The 13,038-nt window shown below is 40.8% G+C and overlaps 1 protein-coding gene across 4 annotated transcripts in view; it reads left to right on the top strand.

Annotated features, from left to right (window-relative positions):
• The window catches only part of LOC105266006 (uncharacterized), a 250,214-nt gene that overhangs the window by 233,278 nt on the left and 3,898 nt on the right, over positions 1-13,038 (top strand). For 2 of the 4 annotated variants that reach the window (XM_011303878.1, XM_011303876.1), the window contains 4 exons: positions 1,986-2,140; positions 2,239-7,109; positions 7,200-7,401; positions 8,596-9,714. In XM_011303878.1, the coding sequence (XP_011302180.1) occupies positions 1,986-2,140; positions 2,239-7,109; positions 7,200-7,401; positions 8,596-9,378 (6,011 nt within the window). In that variant the 3' untranslated portion in view covers positions 9,379-9,714. Of the gene's footprint in view, positions 1-1,985; positions 2,141-2,238; positions 7,110-7,199; positions 7,402-8,595; positions 9,715-10,242; positions 10,388-12,146; positions 12,391-13,038 lie in introns of those variants that run through there. The other 2 variants (XM_011303877.1, XM_011303879.1) reach the window with 2 other exon arrangements.

Raw genomic sequence — 13,038 nt, 5'->3', positions numbered from 1 at the left:
GTGTTCATCAATTTTCCGGGCTTTTTCGTTTCCTCGGGGGTTCAGCCTCGGTGAAGGCTATTGTTTACCGGGGATTGAGTTATCAGTCGAGTGCTACCGATTTAGGTAATCATGCATCAATTATTTGCGATTAATGCTATACTAATGAGATTGATGTAGTGTAATTGGGGTAAATGGAGAGGGGATGTCGTAGGGGATCGGATAATTGACCTTTAGCTGTTGCTTATTTACTGCTTTATGTGTAATGAAAAATATTCTATTAAAAAATCGAGGTCTTCAATCATTTGAGTGAAATTGAATGTTTTTTTTTTCATTTCAATATTCAAAAAGAGAAGTTCAAAATGAAGAACAAAATGGTTGACTTTCACTCTGCGGTTGCTGAGGTGTTGACGTTCCATTGACGTTCCATTTTGTCCCTTATAATTGGTATATTATTGGTATATTAGGGTTTGGCGTGATTGATATTTTTAGCGAGGGGTTGGTAAATATCCCCTCCTCTGAAAAGAACAAATATTGATGGTAACGGGCGAATGATCGTGTGAGGGTTGACCAGTCTCGTACGCGAAACCCGACGATAAGGGTTAATTTGGTTGGGGAAGGAGAGTGGCGTTGAATCTTTATATTAAGTGGAGTGTACAACGGCGTAACACAGTGTAGAAGGAGTTTTCAACCAATAGGGACTAACGTAGTGGAGAGGGGCATTTGAGGGATGGTGGTGGGTTATAGCAAGATCGTTCACTCCTAGGGGATGGACGATACTCGGACGTAAAACCCACCACCACGGTGTACCTCTACTTTGTTCTGATTCCACTTCTAACTGCGCGCGCCTTCATGATACCCACATTACAAGCGCCTGCGCTCTTGTACTTGACTTTGTTCAGTCTCAACGACTGTATCATCAGGTTAACACCTGTCTTCACCATCCTCATGATACTGATTATTGATATTGATAACCCGTCACCACTGAATTACACCAATAATCCGTAATTGATTGATTGCTTTATCATTGGAGCTTGTATTTGTGTCTGAACGATTTGTTATTTTCTTAGCAACCAGTGAATTTTAATTGTGAGGGATAACGCAGTGATTAAGTTGTTTGTATTGTGGATGAATGGAGAATTTCAGGGCGAAATCGGATGTTAAATTGGAAACTTTCATCGACATTTGCTGGAGCTATTGCATTTGGAATATCTCGGGGTTGGGTCCGACGGATACGCATTGTGCATCAGCCACAAATTGACCCTTTCTCCCTCTGCGATATTCAAGCGGAAATCTCCATGCCCGCAGAGTCATTTTACCACCCCCGGGGAGTTATCGCGGTGAATTGCGTTAGTAGAAAGGCGAGGACGTGCGCTGTTGAAACGAGATTCATTACCTTCACTGAGGCCCCTCTTCACGGCTTATCATTCCTTCTCACGAAAGAATAATTATCGGCGGTGGTAGGCATGCGGATAACAGACTCACTCGTCTTGCCCTTTTTTTAATTGAGCACTTTATTCACCGATAATCCTAATTATTCATCAAAGTTATTGACACTATCTTCAATGTGCTATTGGGATCATCGTATCGTAAATCTCCCCTCGAATATTGTTCCTTAATTTTCCTAATTGTTTTGTCACTCAATTACGGTAGTCTCGAAATTTCCAGTGCATTGGAGGTTTAATTAATCTCAAGGGATTGTTTGAACGCTAGTGACAAAGGGGTTGCTCCTACCAATAGAGGGGATGGGAAATGTGATTTTCCTCAGGACTCTCACAACTGCTATCCCCTTCCTCACCTCGGAATTTCGATTATTCTCGAGTTTATGTGTAAACTAAATTACAATGAAGGATCTTCAGCCATTCATGAATACTAATGAGAATGCTATTCCCAACGGATCATTATGTACCTTGAATTTACCGTAGCACGAATAATTCATTATTTCAATTGTCAATCGTCGTTTAATTAATCGGATCACTAATTTTGCTTTTTTTTGTTTTTTTCAGATGGCTTGAGTAAAAAGAAGAAGAGGAAGTTGAGTGGCGTGGGAAACATATACTCGGGTGTATCGGTGTCACAACTTCTTGCACAGAGGGAACGAGCTATTGCTGTGGGGGGCGCAACGGGGGTTCAGAGTTTACCATCGAACAACGGTTCGCAGGTATGTCTGTCGACAAAAAAATTATCTGCATCGATTAAAAGACGCATTGCTCTCCGTCATTATCAGAAGAGGGAACACTGATAAATCAATTTTTTTAGGTGTGGCCAATAACCGCTCTGCCGATTCAGCAGACTAGCCAACAGATCGGCCATCAATCATTGAACTCCCCCGCGAATCTTGACTTGAATAGTTGTGCAGTGAGGAATAACCAACAGAGGCTGAATCAACACAATATGACAAGTATGCTGATGGGTAATCCATTGATAATGAATCAACAGGGCACAAATTTTAACAACATGAGTCAACAGCAGCAGCAATTGATACTGCAGCAGCAGCAACAACAGGCGCAGCAGCAGCAACTCATGCAGCAGCACATATCGCAGTATCAGCAGCAGAATCAAGGACAATCCATTCATAATCAGCAGATGCAACAGATGCAGATTCTACATGAACAGCAACAGCAACAGCAACAGCAGCAGCAACAACAACAGCAGCAGCAGCAGCAGCAACAGCAGCAACAGCAGCAGCAACAGCAGCAACAGCAGCAGCAACAGCAGCAACAGCAGCAGCAACAGCAGCAACAGCAGCAGCAGCAGCAGCAACAGGAACAGCATCATCAGAACGTCATATCGAATCAGTTGAATCATCAACAGAATTCTCATTACGTTAATCAGATGAATGATCAGTCTGTCCATTCGATGCAGCAGCAGCAGCACATGAATCAACAGATTCATCTGCAACAGATGCAGAAGCACAATGTGCAGCACCAGCACAATTCCCAGGACACTAGTCAGCAGCAAATAACAAATTACAATAATCATCATGGGAATGATAATTTTGTTCATCATATGCAGAATCAGAATTCGGGACAGGGAGCGTTGCACTCGCAGATGCACCAGTTTCATCAGCACTCGATGCAGCATCAGCAGAATAATCAGCACATTATGCAGAATCAAACGCATGATCAGTTTCATATGCAACTTCAGCATCAGCAGCAGCAGTACAATAACTCGGGTATGAGTCATCATGATATTGTACAGTCGAATGGATCGATAATGACGGGTATAAATTCAGGGGAATCCCAAATTAGGCATAATCGAACGCCTAGTATAGGTGAGGAGGATATCAGTGCCAAGCAAATGTCTCAGCAGATATCTCAGCAGCAGTTGTTGATGCATAATCATGGGATGCAGAGACATCACATGCAGAATGGAAACCTGCAGAATATCGCTCATGATAATATGCAGAGAATGTATGGTCAGCACCAGGTGCAGTTCCCGAGAAGCTGTGATCAATCGAAAGGGACGAATATGGAAATCAAGGGACATCAGCAGTACATGCTGGTGAGTCAGGCTGGACGAAGTCCAACGAGTGGCAATGTTATCGAAGTTCAATCACCCATGGGAACTAATGTACCTTCAGGGCAATCTAGCAATGTTCACTTTAATCAACGAGCACAAATGTGGCCGCAGAATCGTACCATTCAGCCTTCCCACCAGTCACCTCCAGTATCAGTCCAGAATATTACGTGCAACAGTATGGATCGAGTACCTCCACTTCACCATCACATTCCTCCAACTCCAACTTGGACCGACGAAGTGGCTAGGAAGAAGGCTAAATCCAGCAAATCCTTGACCAAGAAACAGAGACACCATATGGCAGAAATTAGAAATAACAATGTTGAACAATCGAGTCTCAGTCCTAGGGACGACTTTGATAAATCTCAATCGAATAATCAGATTGGATCAACAGTCAGCAATTCGCCAAGCTTCCTGGAGGACCCTAGTGGTTACCTCGCTCAACAGACAGCTCTGCTCAATAGCACGATATCCAGACAAACCGGGGTCAGCAGTTCGCAGATGATGATGAGCACTCCAAAACTACCACAAGGGAGCCACTCAACAAATCCATCGAGTTATCTTCCACAGCAGAAGCCTTCCTCAGCAACAAGTCCCACAAGTTCCTCAGTTAACTCGGTGAAGAACCACGCAACATCGCCTGTAGTAGTTCACAGCAGTATGACCCCAACATCAGTTGGAAGTAATACAAGTGATTCGGACACTAATTCCTGTCAGGGTTGTGTGACGAGTGGTGATACTCAGTACGTGACAGAGCAGTTTAAACAGCAGATGCATCGTCAGTACATGCTGCATACGGATCCAGACCCAGTGACGTCGTCCACCTTCAACGAAAGATTCACAACGAACCAACAGATGGACTCAAGACCGATTCAAGGTGGAACCATAAGCACAAGTCATGGATCACCAATTGGCACAAATAGCCCAGCAAATTCTGATACTCCATCCTCGTCAGCCACTGGTATCTCCCAACCTGCAACACCTCAGAGTCTCATTTCATCGCAACCATCCACCCCTCACAGTTACTCCCAACCCCCAACACCTCATTCAAATCAAGTACCTTCACAATCTTTGACACCAGTCAGCCAACCGCCATCTCAGTCTTCAGCCAATCCAAGTCAGGAACAGCCTCAATCGATAACTTCAGCATCGAGCACATTATCCCCGAGTACTTCACCCCAAAGGGGAATCCCCCCCGAAAATGGTTCACCCCCATTGTCAAAGAAATCCACACCACGACAACAAACACCCGAGGGCTATCAGCCCCATCCCCATACCATTACCTCTGTGCGTTTGCCAATGATCCCCTTCAGTAATTCAACCGTAATCACAACAATGGCCAGTGGTCACACATTCAGCTCTAATACAATAACCTCGGTATTAGCTGGTAAAGCTAATACAGCAACTGTGTCAATCAATACGCCCTCGGGTATTCCCAACTCAGCGATTCCGAATATTCTATCAACTAAACCCATACACCAGCATACAACGTCAACGAGCATCGTGACGTCAGCTCTTGTACATTCAACAAATTCGATACCAATCAATCATGGACATTCGCACAGTACGATAATATCGAAGTCTCCATTAGAAATGGTACAGAGTGTTGTGAGTAGTATTCAGGTACCTCAGGCGAGTGCAAATTCAATTGTGCCGCATCATCAGACTCAGCAACATCAGCAGCAGCAACAGCAGCAGCAACAACAACAACAACAACATCAACAACTACTACTACAACAACAGCAGCAGCAGCAGCAGCAGCAGCAGCAGCAACAGCAACACCACCAGCAGCAGCAGCAACAGCAGCAACAACAACAACAGCAGCAGCAGCAACAACAGCAGCAGCAGCATCAGCAGCAGCAGCAACAACAGCAACAGCAACAACAACAGCAGCAGCAGCAACAACAGCAACAGCAACACCATCAACATCAACAACAACAGCAGCAACAGCAGCAACAACAACAACAACAACAACAACAACAGCAATCTAACGTTCAAGTTCATAATGTTTTAACATCAACGGGAATGTTGAAGCATTCAGTAGCATCGACCCTCCCTCCGGGTCATATCTTAGTATCCAGTGGTGGTCAATTGATAATGGCGAGTACTGGGACAGGAATTAGTGGAGTCATGGCTCCACCCCCTCCTAAGATCATTTCAAACGCCAGTTCAATGCCTCCATTGTCAGTATCACCGATGGTGACGAGTGTTACTGGTGCTGTCAGCCAAGTTATACCCGCTGTTGGTGTAGCGCAACAGGTGATCGGTCAACCCACTGTTCTTGTCAATACCATTCAAACGCCTGTGCTCATTCAACCAAGTGTTATGACTATGGATGGGATTGGACAGAATGTTCAAATACCTCATTTAACAGTTGCCACTGGTAATGTTCTCCAGAATGCACAATCAATTATCGAGGCGAATCAGGATGTGACGAGAACAGTAAGTACCAATAGCATTGTGAACAGACAGCCTGCATTATTATCGCCAGAAACTGGTATGAACAAGAAAAAAGTTTATAAGAAACGGAAAAGCAGTACGCAGACAGTGGCTTCGATGTTACATATTGCCTCGTCCCAGCACAATACTGGAATGCTCATGCAGTCACAATCGAACTTTGCACAACAGAACTTCCAGACGCAGAGCATTGGGGGTCCAATGCTCCAGGCGTTGACGATAGTACCTGGAAAGGGTGGAGCACCTGCACAACTAGTAATGAATGGACAGGCCGGAGCAACATCGCAGTTCAACACCCAACAAATTATCACAAATCCACAACCCGCGCAGCAGATTAATCTTCTCCAACCAGTTAATCTGCTGAATGGTGCTACTGGGATGGTCCAAAACTTCCCAACAATTCAACAGTTCATTGTACCAGGTTTGGGAAGTATGGTGATGTCGGCTGATGGTACTGCAACTCTTCTACAAGATACTGGAAATTTGGGAATGCAGCTACAGATTCAGAATGTCAATGGACAAAATGTTTTAACACCGGTGCAGAACCACTCGAATATCTTCAGTCCCAGCCAGAGTATCTTGGCAGCAGGACCAGCGGGAATGGTGATCAGAGCGCCACAGGCAGGGGCTGGCAAGATAATTCAGCAGCACAGTCCAGGGGCTCAGTTTCTTTCTCCAAACAGTGGGCAATTTCTCGTAAATGGTACAACTTCCTTTGGGAATCAGTTGAGCCCGATTGTAGCAAATGTCAGTCCAAATCAACAGGTGACCTTCAACACATCTCAAGTGAGGCCGACTAATATCCAGGGTCAACAAGAATTCATTCAGATGAATGGACAGACACTCATGGTTCCCTGCGCTACTGCCCCGAATTTAGCGGTCTCTTCTGCATCGAACCAGCAAAACACCACGTTTGTTCAACAGAATACAACGATTGTGCAACAACAGACGACAATGGTGTCGAATAATCAGATCCCAGATTTTCAGACTGTCGCGACGAGCAATGGAAATGTCGATCAATCCCTGAGTCTCGATCACAATCAGTCGTACATTCTCAGCGCTGGAATGATCCAGGGAAAATCACCAACTTCACCCAAGAGCACTATTTGCTCACCATCGTCAGAACAGAGTGTCGATCAACAAGCGCAACAACAGTTCGTATTAAATAGTACTTCGGGTGGTGGGAATAGTGGTAATGTTAACAAAATACGACAGAGTGGAAAATTTAGCACTTTCATGTTTAGGCATTCAGTGTCAACGCAAACAGCTGGGAATCAAGTCAATATGGGCCAGTCGGCGTTGATGAGGCAAGGCTCACCACCGGACACCACGACCCACAGTCCGGGTAATAGTCAGCGGTCAAATAGTCCTGCTGTGGATACTACTACACATGGAGCTGCTTCGCCTGCACCTCCCATCAGTGCTAGGCATTATTCTTCATCGACAGTAAGTTCATAAGAGTTTCGTCATAATTAGCAGAACCCTAACAACCCTACGTAAGCGGCAAATGCTCATTAAGGGTCGGTCTTCGCAAGACCTACAGATTTTTTTCCTCAGAATACCAGAATGGTGACCGGTCGTCAGATCTCTCGTAAAAGTATCCCCGACAATAATATCTCATGATATAAATATCTCATGTAAAATATAGCATGCAAAAATATCTTATGCCGTAATATCTCATACAAAATCTTTCACTTTCGGCTCTCAATGTATAATTTAACGAAACCGATGTAAAAGCGTAAATATGTGGGTTGTAATGACCATTTGATCAAAGCTGTAACAAAATTGTTTAAAATGAGTAATTTGCATTATCCATGTAGCGTTGCTCATAATCTTCCAATCTGATCATGCTTTTTTTTGTGTAATTGTTGATTTCTAGATTTATGAATATCTTCGATTTTTTTCATTATTTATTGGTTCCACATTTTTTTGGAATATTTTTGTCGGATATATTATTTTTCGGAATATTATTGTATGAAATATTTCGATATATCTTTATCACTAGTCCTCAGAATTCCCTACATTTCAGCGTGATAATTTTCATCAGAATGTTTTACATATCGGTAATTAGGCTTTGAGTGTGTTATATTTCTAGAATTGATAATTCGTGATTATTCCCCGAGCAGAATTCGGGCGCCATCTTGACATCTGATGGGCTGTATAGTGTGCAATGTGCAGTGAAGAAATAGTATATTTCTCCCTAGAGAGGAAAAGTAGACAAGTCCTCCCCACGTGCAAAATTACCAAGCAAAATTATTAAGCACGTGGGGAATGCTTGTCTGTGTTTCCTCCCGAGGGTTAAATACGATTTTTCTGGCTACATACTCACTTCGTTCGGTTAGAATGCTCACTTTCGGCGCATGTAGGCAGAAAAGGTTATTTTATTTTTGAGTCATTGGGTTCTCCCGATTGTTATTCCTCAATGAGATCTAATTACCGACATTTCGTGAGGAGGTGGTCCTTCATTTAATCTTAATTCCCGATTTTCAATATAGTTGAGTAGCCGTAATTGATATCATCCATATTATCACACGAAAACCTCAAAGAGTCTGCGGATTCTATTGAAAAAAAATCAGTAGATCTGGAGAAGGTCGGGTGTTAAATAAAATTAGAGTACTAAAGGAAAATGATTTATTGTAGCCAATGGTCCACTGCATCTCCAGTAGCGAGCCAGACTCAGGTGATATTCAAGGGATAACAGATGACTGGCGAATCCAGGGGATCACCAAGGAAATAACCCTGAATCAGCCTGGTCTGAATGGAAAAACTTACGTCGAATCGACTGTCACAACTGGGATACAGGTTGGTACCCACGTCAAACCAAGTACCTACCATCTAACCCTAGTAGATATGCACCAGCAAGCCGATACTACACTCCCTGAAAACATATACGAATCACAGGAGCACATGGACACCTCATCACAAAGTTGCGTAGTCAATGCACTAGACATTATTGACAAATCACGGAAATACAGTGGGCATTCTTCATCAGTCATTAATAACTACGCCGGTGAAAATCATTATAATCATCACAGCATTGTGCCAGATAATTCTGATTATACACTTATTTCAAACGATAGGCTAACTTCATCTCGTGACGAACAAGTTTCAAATTTTGGCTTACAGCAGCCACAGTCGTACAAATTCAGAAATGATGGATCTGAAAAGTTGGATGAAAAGTCGTTGCTAACTCGGAACGAAGGAGTGTACTTATCGTCAGCTGTTGGTAATCAGAAAGTTTTCAACTTTCCATTATCAACTAGACTCTACCCACATTTATATGGTTGTAGAAGTAACAGTGGCACTAATGTCGTTAATTATCCAATGAGTAATCCGTTTGTTAATCAATTTGTTAATAATCAATTTATTTACGTGAATCAGTCGGACGATGAGAGTGACGATTCGTTTGGCGATGATGATTAGATTCACGAATTGTTTTTAGTTCTCAAATCAATTTCAATTCTTGTAAATTTGAATTATACTCGAGACTATTTGCACCGAGATCTTTCGCTTATATTGTTTATAAGGTTTTTAAACTATCTTTATAATTGAAATGAATAATTTTTAGATGTATTATTAAGTTTATAATTGGTTAATATTAATTATTTTAACACTTTGTTTATTCTTAGCGAGTACATTATTCACAATTGGAGGATTTTGCATTATTTAAAGATTTCTCATTGATACATTGCAATAATGTAATTCTGTAATTAACGGAAGGATTCAGGAATCGTCCGTTGATTTTTTTTATGATATATAAAGACGATTAACAATAAATTCATGCTCAAAGAATAACAATTGGCAATTTTTCGAAAATCACCTTAATAATGAGCATGTGTTAAAGAACGTTTGCGTTTGACCTTTGCATGTCTCAAGGAATCAATACTACCGTCATGAGTTTCTTTGGAAGTGAAGCAGTCCATTGCATCGAGAAACTATTCCGATCATATGCTTATGCAACTTTTCTCCTTACATATTCCAACACATTATCAACAAACATTTATTTACTTTCTTTCCATTCTAAGATGCCAAGTGCATCTACTGCATGATTTCCGGTCTTTCCTTCATTTATCTCAAGTTTACGCTCGTTCATAATAATTTTACAGATTCCAAATCGTTTAAAGACTTGATTATTTCATTTGAAATCATCAGTCAGTACATTTCATCGAGGCTAATCTCGAGTTTGTCACGAAATGCAAATGAATCTTTTTCCTTTACACACAATCGGCATGCGTATGGTAGAAATTAGTGTTATGTAGGTTTGACAAAGTGTTGATTATCCAACAGATTTATACAACAGAGACATTGAAGCAAACTGATGGTGTCGTGAGTACGATGAGGTGCGAGGGCAGAGATCATATTGGACGTGGAATCAAACGAAAACTGGACTCCATTCACTCAATGCATTCAACTCTGCATGAAGACCACGATGGTCAGTATCCGTACCAGTATAGCATAGTCGTTAAACTCAATTGTCACTTTAACGAACATTTGGTGTACCTGTGGGTTTTATTAACACTGGAGAAATAGCGAGCATCGGTCCTTTCAAATCTAAACTTCGTCCAAATTATTCGACTATTTTACTTGTTCATTCCTTCGAAATAATAATGCTTTCTATTTTCTCTTAACTAATTGGAGGTTGATTGATTGATTGAAAAATTGAACACAATATTTTCTAATGATGGAGACATTGAATTGATGGAATCGTAATTGCTCATTCAATCAATGTCCATTGAAAAATATATTTATAATCATTACTATTTCTTTGCATGCGGTACTGGCATGCGTCATTCCTTGTTTTCATTTGCATAAATGCTCCTGCTCGATGCTTCATTGTAACTAATTTCAATGGGTAATGTGAACATTTCTACATTATTCCCTCATAAACCACCCACGCGCTTAATAGCTTCTGATGAGGACACGAAATGATTATCAAAGTCCTTCGCCTGAGAAGTAATTTGCAAACGGAATTGTTTCTCATCGATCGATAAATTTATCGAGTTCGGTAAGTACAGCACTAAAAAAAGCATTTTCATTCTTCATTCATCAGCGCCGCTTCTGAAAGTTTAATAAAGCATAATCGTTAGTCAGTTTAATTTGAATCGACATTTTTCCAATTGTACGTCATGTGGTGTGACACGATCAATGGAGATAATTTAACAGGGCATCATCGGTGTAACTGACGAGATGATTGACGGGTAATTCACTTCAGTTGATTGAAATTCATTTCCGTCGGGGTGTGGCTCACATTTTTAATCCATTATTTTTTACATCATAATTAATTCAACATGAGGAACATTGTACATACAATTCATGTATTTTTCGCATGCAAGATTTGGCGGAGAAGGACATTGTCTTTATGGACTGAAGACTTTATTTTTGTTTGAAACCGGAAGTGAAATTCTGGTTGCTTTTTCGCGTTGAGCTTGACGCACAGAAAATGCATTCATCAATTCTCGTTCGAGGAGATGGCGTTAATAAAAAAAAATTAATTTCAATTTAAAACACAACAAATTCATCACCGCCCATTTAAAAAATATAAAATATGAATTTATCGCAAGCCAATTGCATACATCCATAAAGAATGCATGACGAATAGACATAATTCATCCATTTTTTAAATATAGGGGATGCTGGGGTTATATGGACACCGATTAAAAATCGTGATATTTTCAATTTCAAATTTTCCTATGTTTAAATAAACATAAATAGAATCGAATAAATTGAATCGAATGGCTTGAAATTCAAATTGGTTGTGTTTCAACGATATTTTTTTATACTCAATTAATTACGGCTTTAAATAATCTGATAATCATTGAATGATTTTCAAGAAGGTGCTTGTGATTTTCGGTAGTCATTCTGTCATCCTAGAAAGAGATTCATCAGTCTTAATTGTTACTACCAAATTCAAATGAAAACATGTCCATATTAGCCGGCACTCTCCCAAATGAATTTATTTAAAAAAAACCTTGCTATCATCTGAATGGGCAATTGCAGCACCAGCGGCTTGGATTCCATTCAGATCACCGGAGGGAAGAATTTCTAACAATAATCACGTGGTTTTGGGTTGATTAAATCGCGAAAGTCACTTTTTCTCAATAATTCATCAACTCATCAAAGAATATTAATCCGAGTCTCACTATAATTTTCACGGAAATGAGGCTAAATTATTAATTTATTTGGCAAACTAGTATCCGAGGCTCAGGGAGATAGCGGAAATTGGAAACTCGAAGTTGGTGAGCTCGTTTGGGGTGCGGCACTGGGAAGTCCTGCTTGGCCAGGCAAAGTCGAATCACTTGGGCCCCAAAGCACCTCGACAGTCTGGGTACGTTGGTACGGGGTCGGGGGCGGTCTCACCCAGGTAGATATCAAGAATCTCAAGTCCCTATCTGACGGTCTTGAGGCCCATCATCGAGCGAGAAAAAGATTTAGGAAGTGAGTCGCATACCCGACTGGGATGACATTTTTCATTTGACGAATAATCACCGAAAAATACACTCTCTAATTATAATTATAATTATCATAATTTATCCTTAAGAAATTCTATTTCACAGAACACAATTTACAATTTACAAATTTACTATTTGTGGTTTGATGTTTTAATTCAATTCCTCATCTCGTTTATTATTATTGCAGAAACGTTATTAATCTCAAATTATTCAATACTGCAACTAACCACTTGAAGTCTATAGGACGCTCAATGATTTTTTGTCATGCGCTTTTATTATTTTTCTGTTTATTTTCAAGTTGTCCTTAGCGCTTCTGTCTCTGTTGCTCTTCATTAAGGGATTCTGTTGTCAATGTCTAGCTTTTTTAATGAAATCGGTAGAGGAGAGATAAAATTTTGTTGACTCATGGAGGAATATTTTTCCACCAACTGTCTAGTAGGTCCGAACGAGAGCTAGAAAATGATCCGCTGTTAGAATTCAATAGTTCAGACAAAAAATGCAAACAGAATTATAAATTTGGTCGCAATCTGCTGAGGCATTTAATCTCAAAAAACTTTTCTCGCCCTCAATTCTTAGATAAATTATCATATTTCCATGTGTCTGGAAAAATACAATTGGATTGTGCATTTCCAGA

The sequence above is a fragment of the Fopius arisanus genome, unplaced genomic scaffold (genome assembly GCF_000806365.1).
Source record: "Fopius arisanus strain USDA-PBARC FA_bdor unplaced genomic scaffold, ASM80636v1 scaffold00034, whole genome shotgun sequence".
In the NCBI taxonomy this organism is placed as follows: domain Eukaryota; kingdom Metazoa; phylum Arthropoda; class Insecta; order Hymenoptera; family Braconidae; genus Fopius; species Fopius arisanus.
The sequence above is the reverse complement of the archived record's forward strand: the minus strand, read 5'-3'. Positions and strand labels throughout refer to the sequence as shown.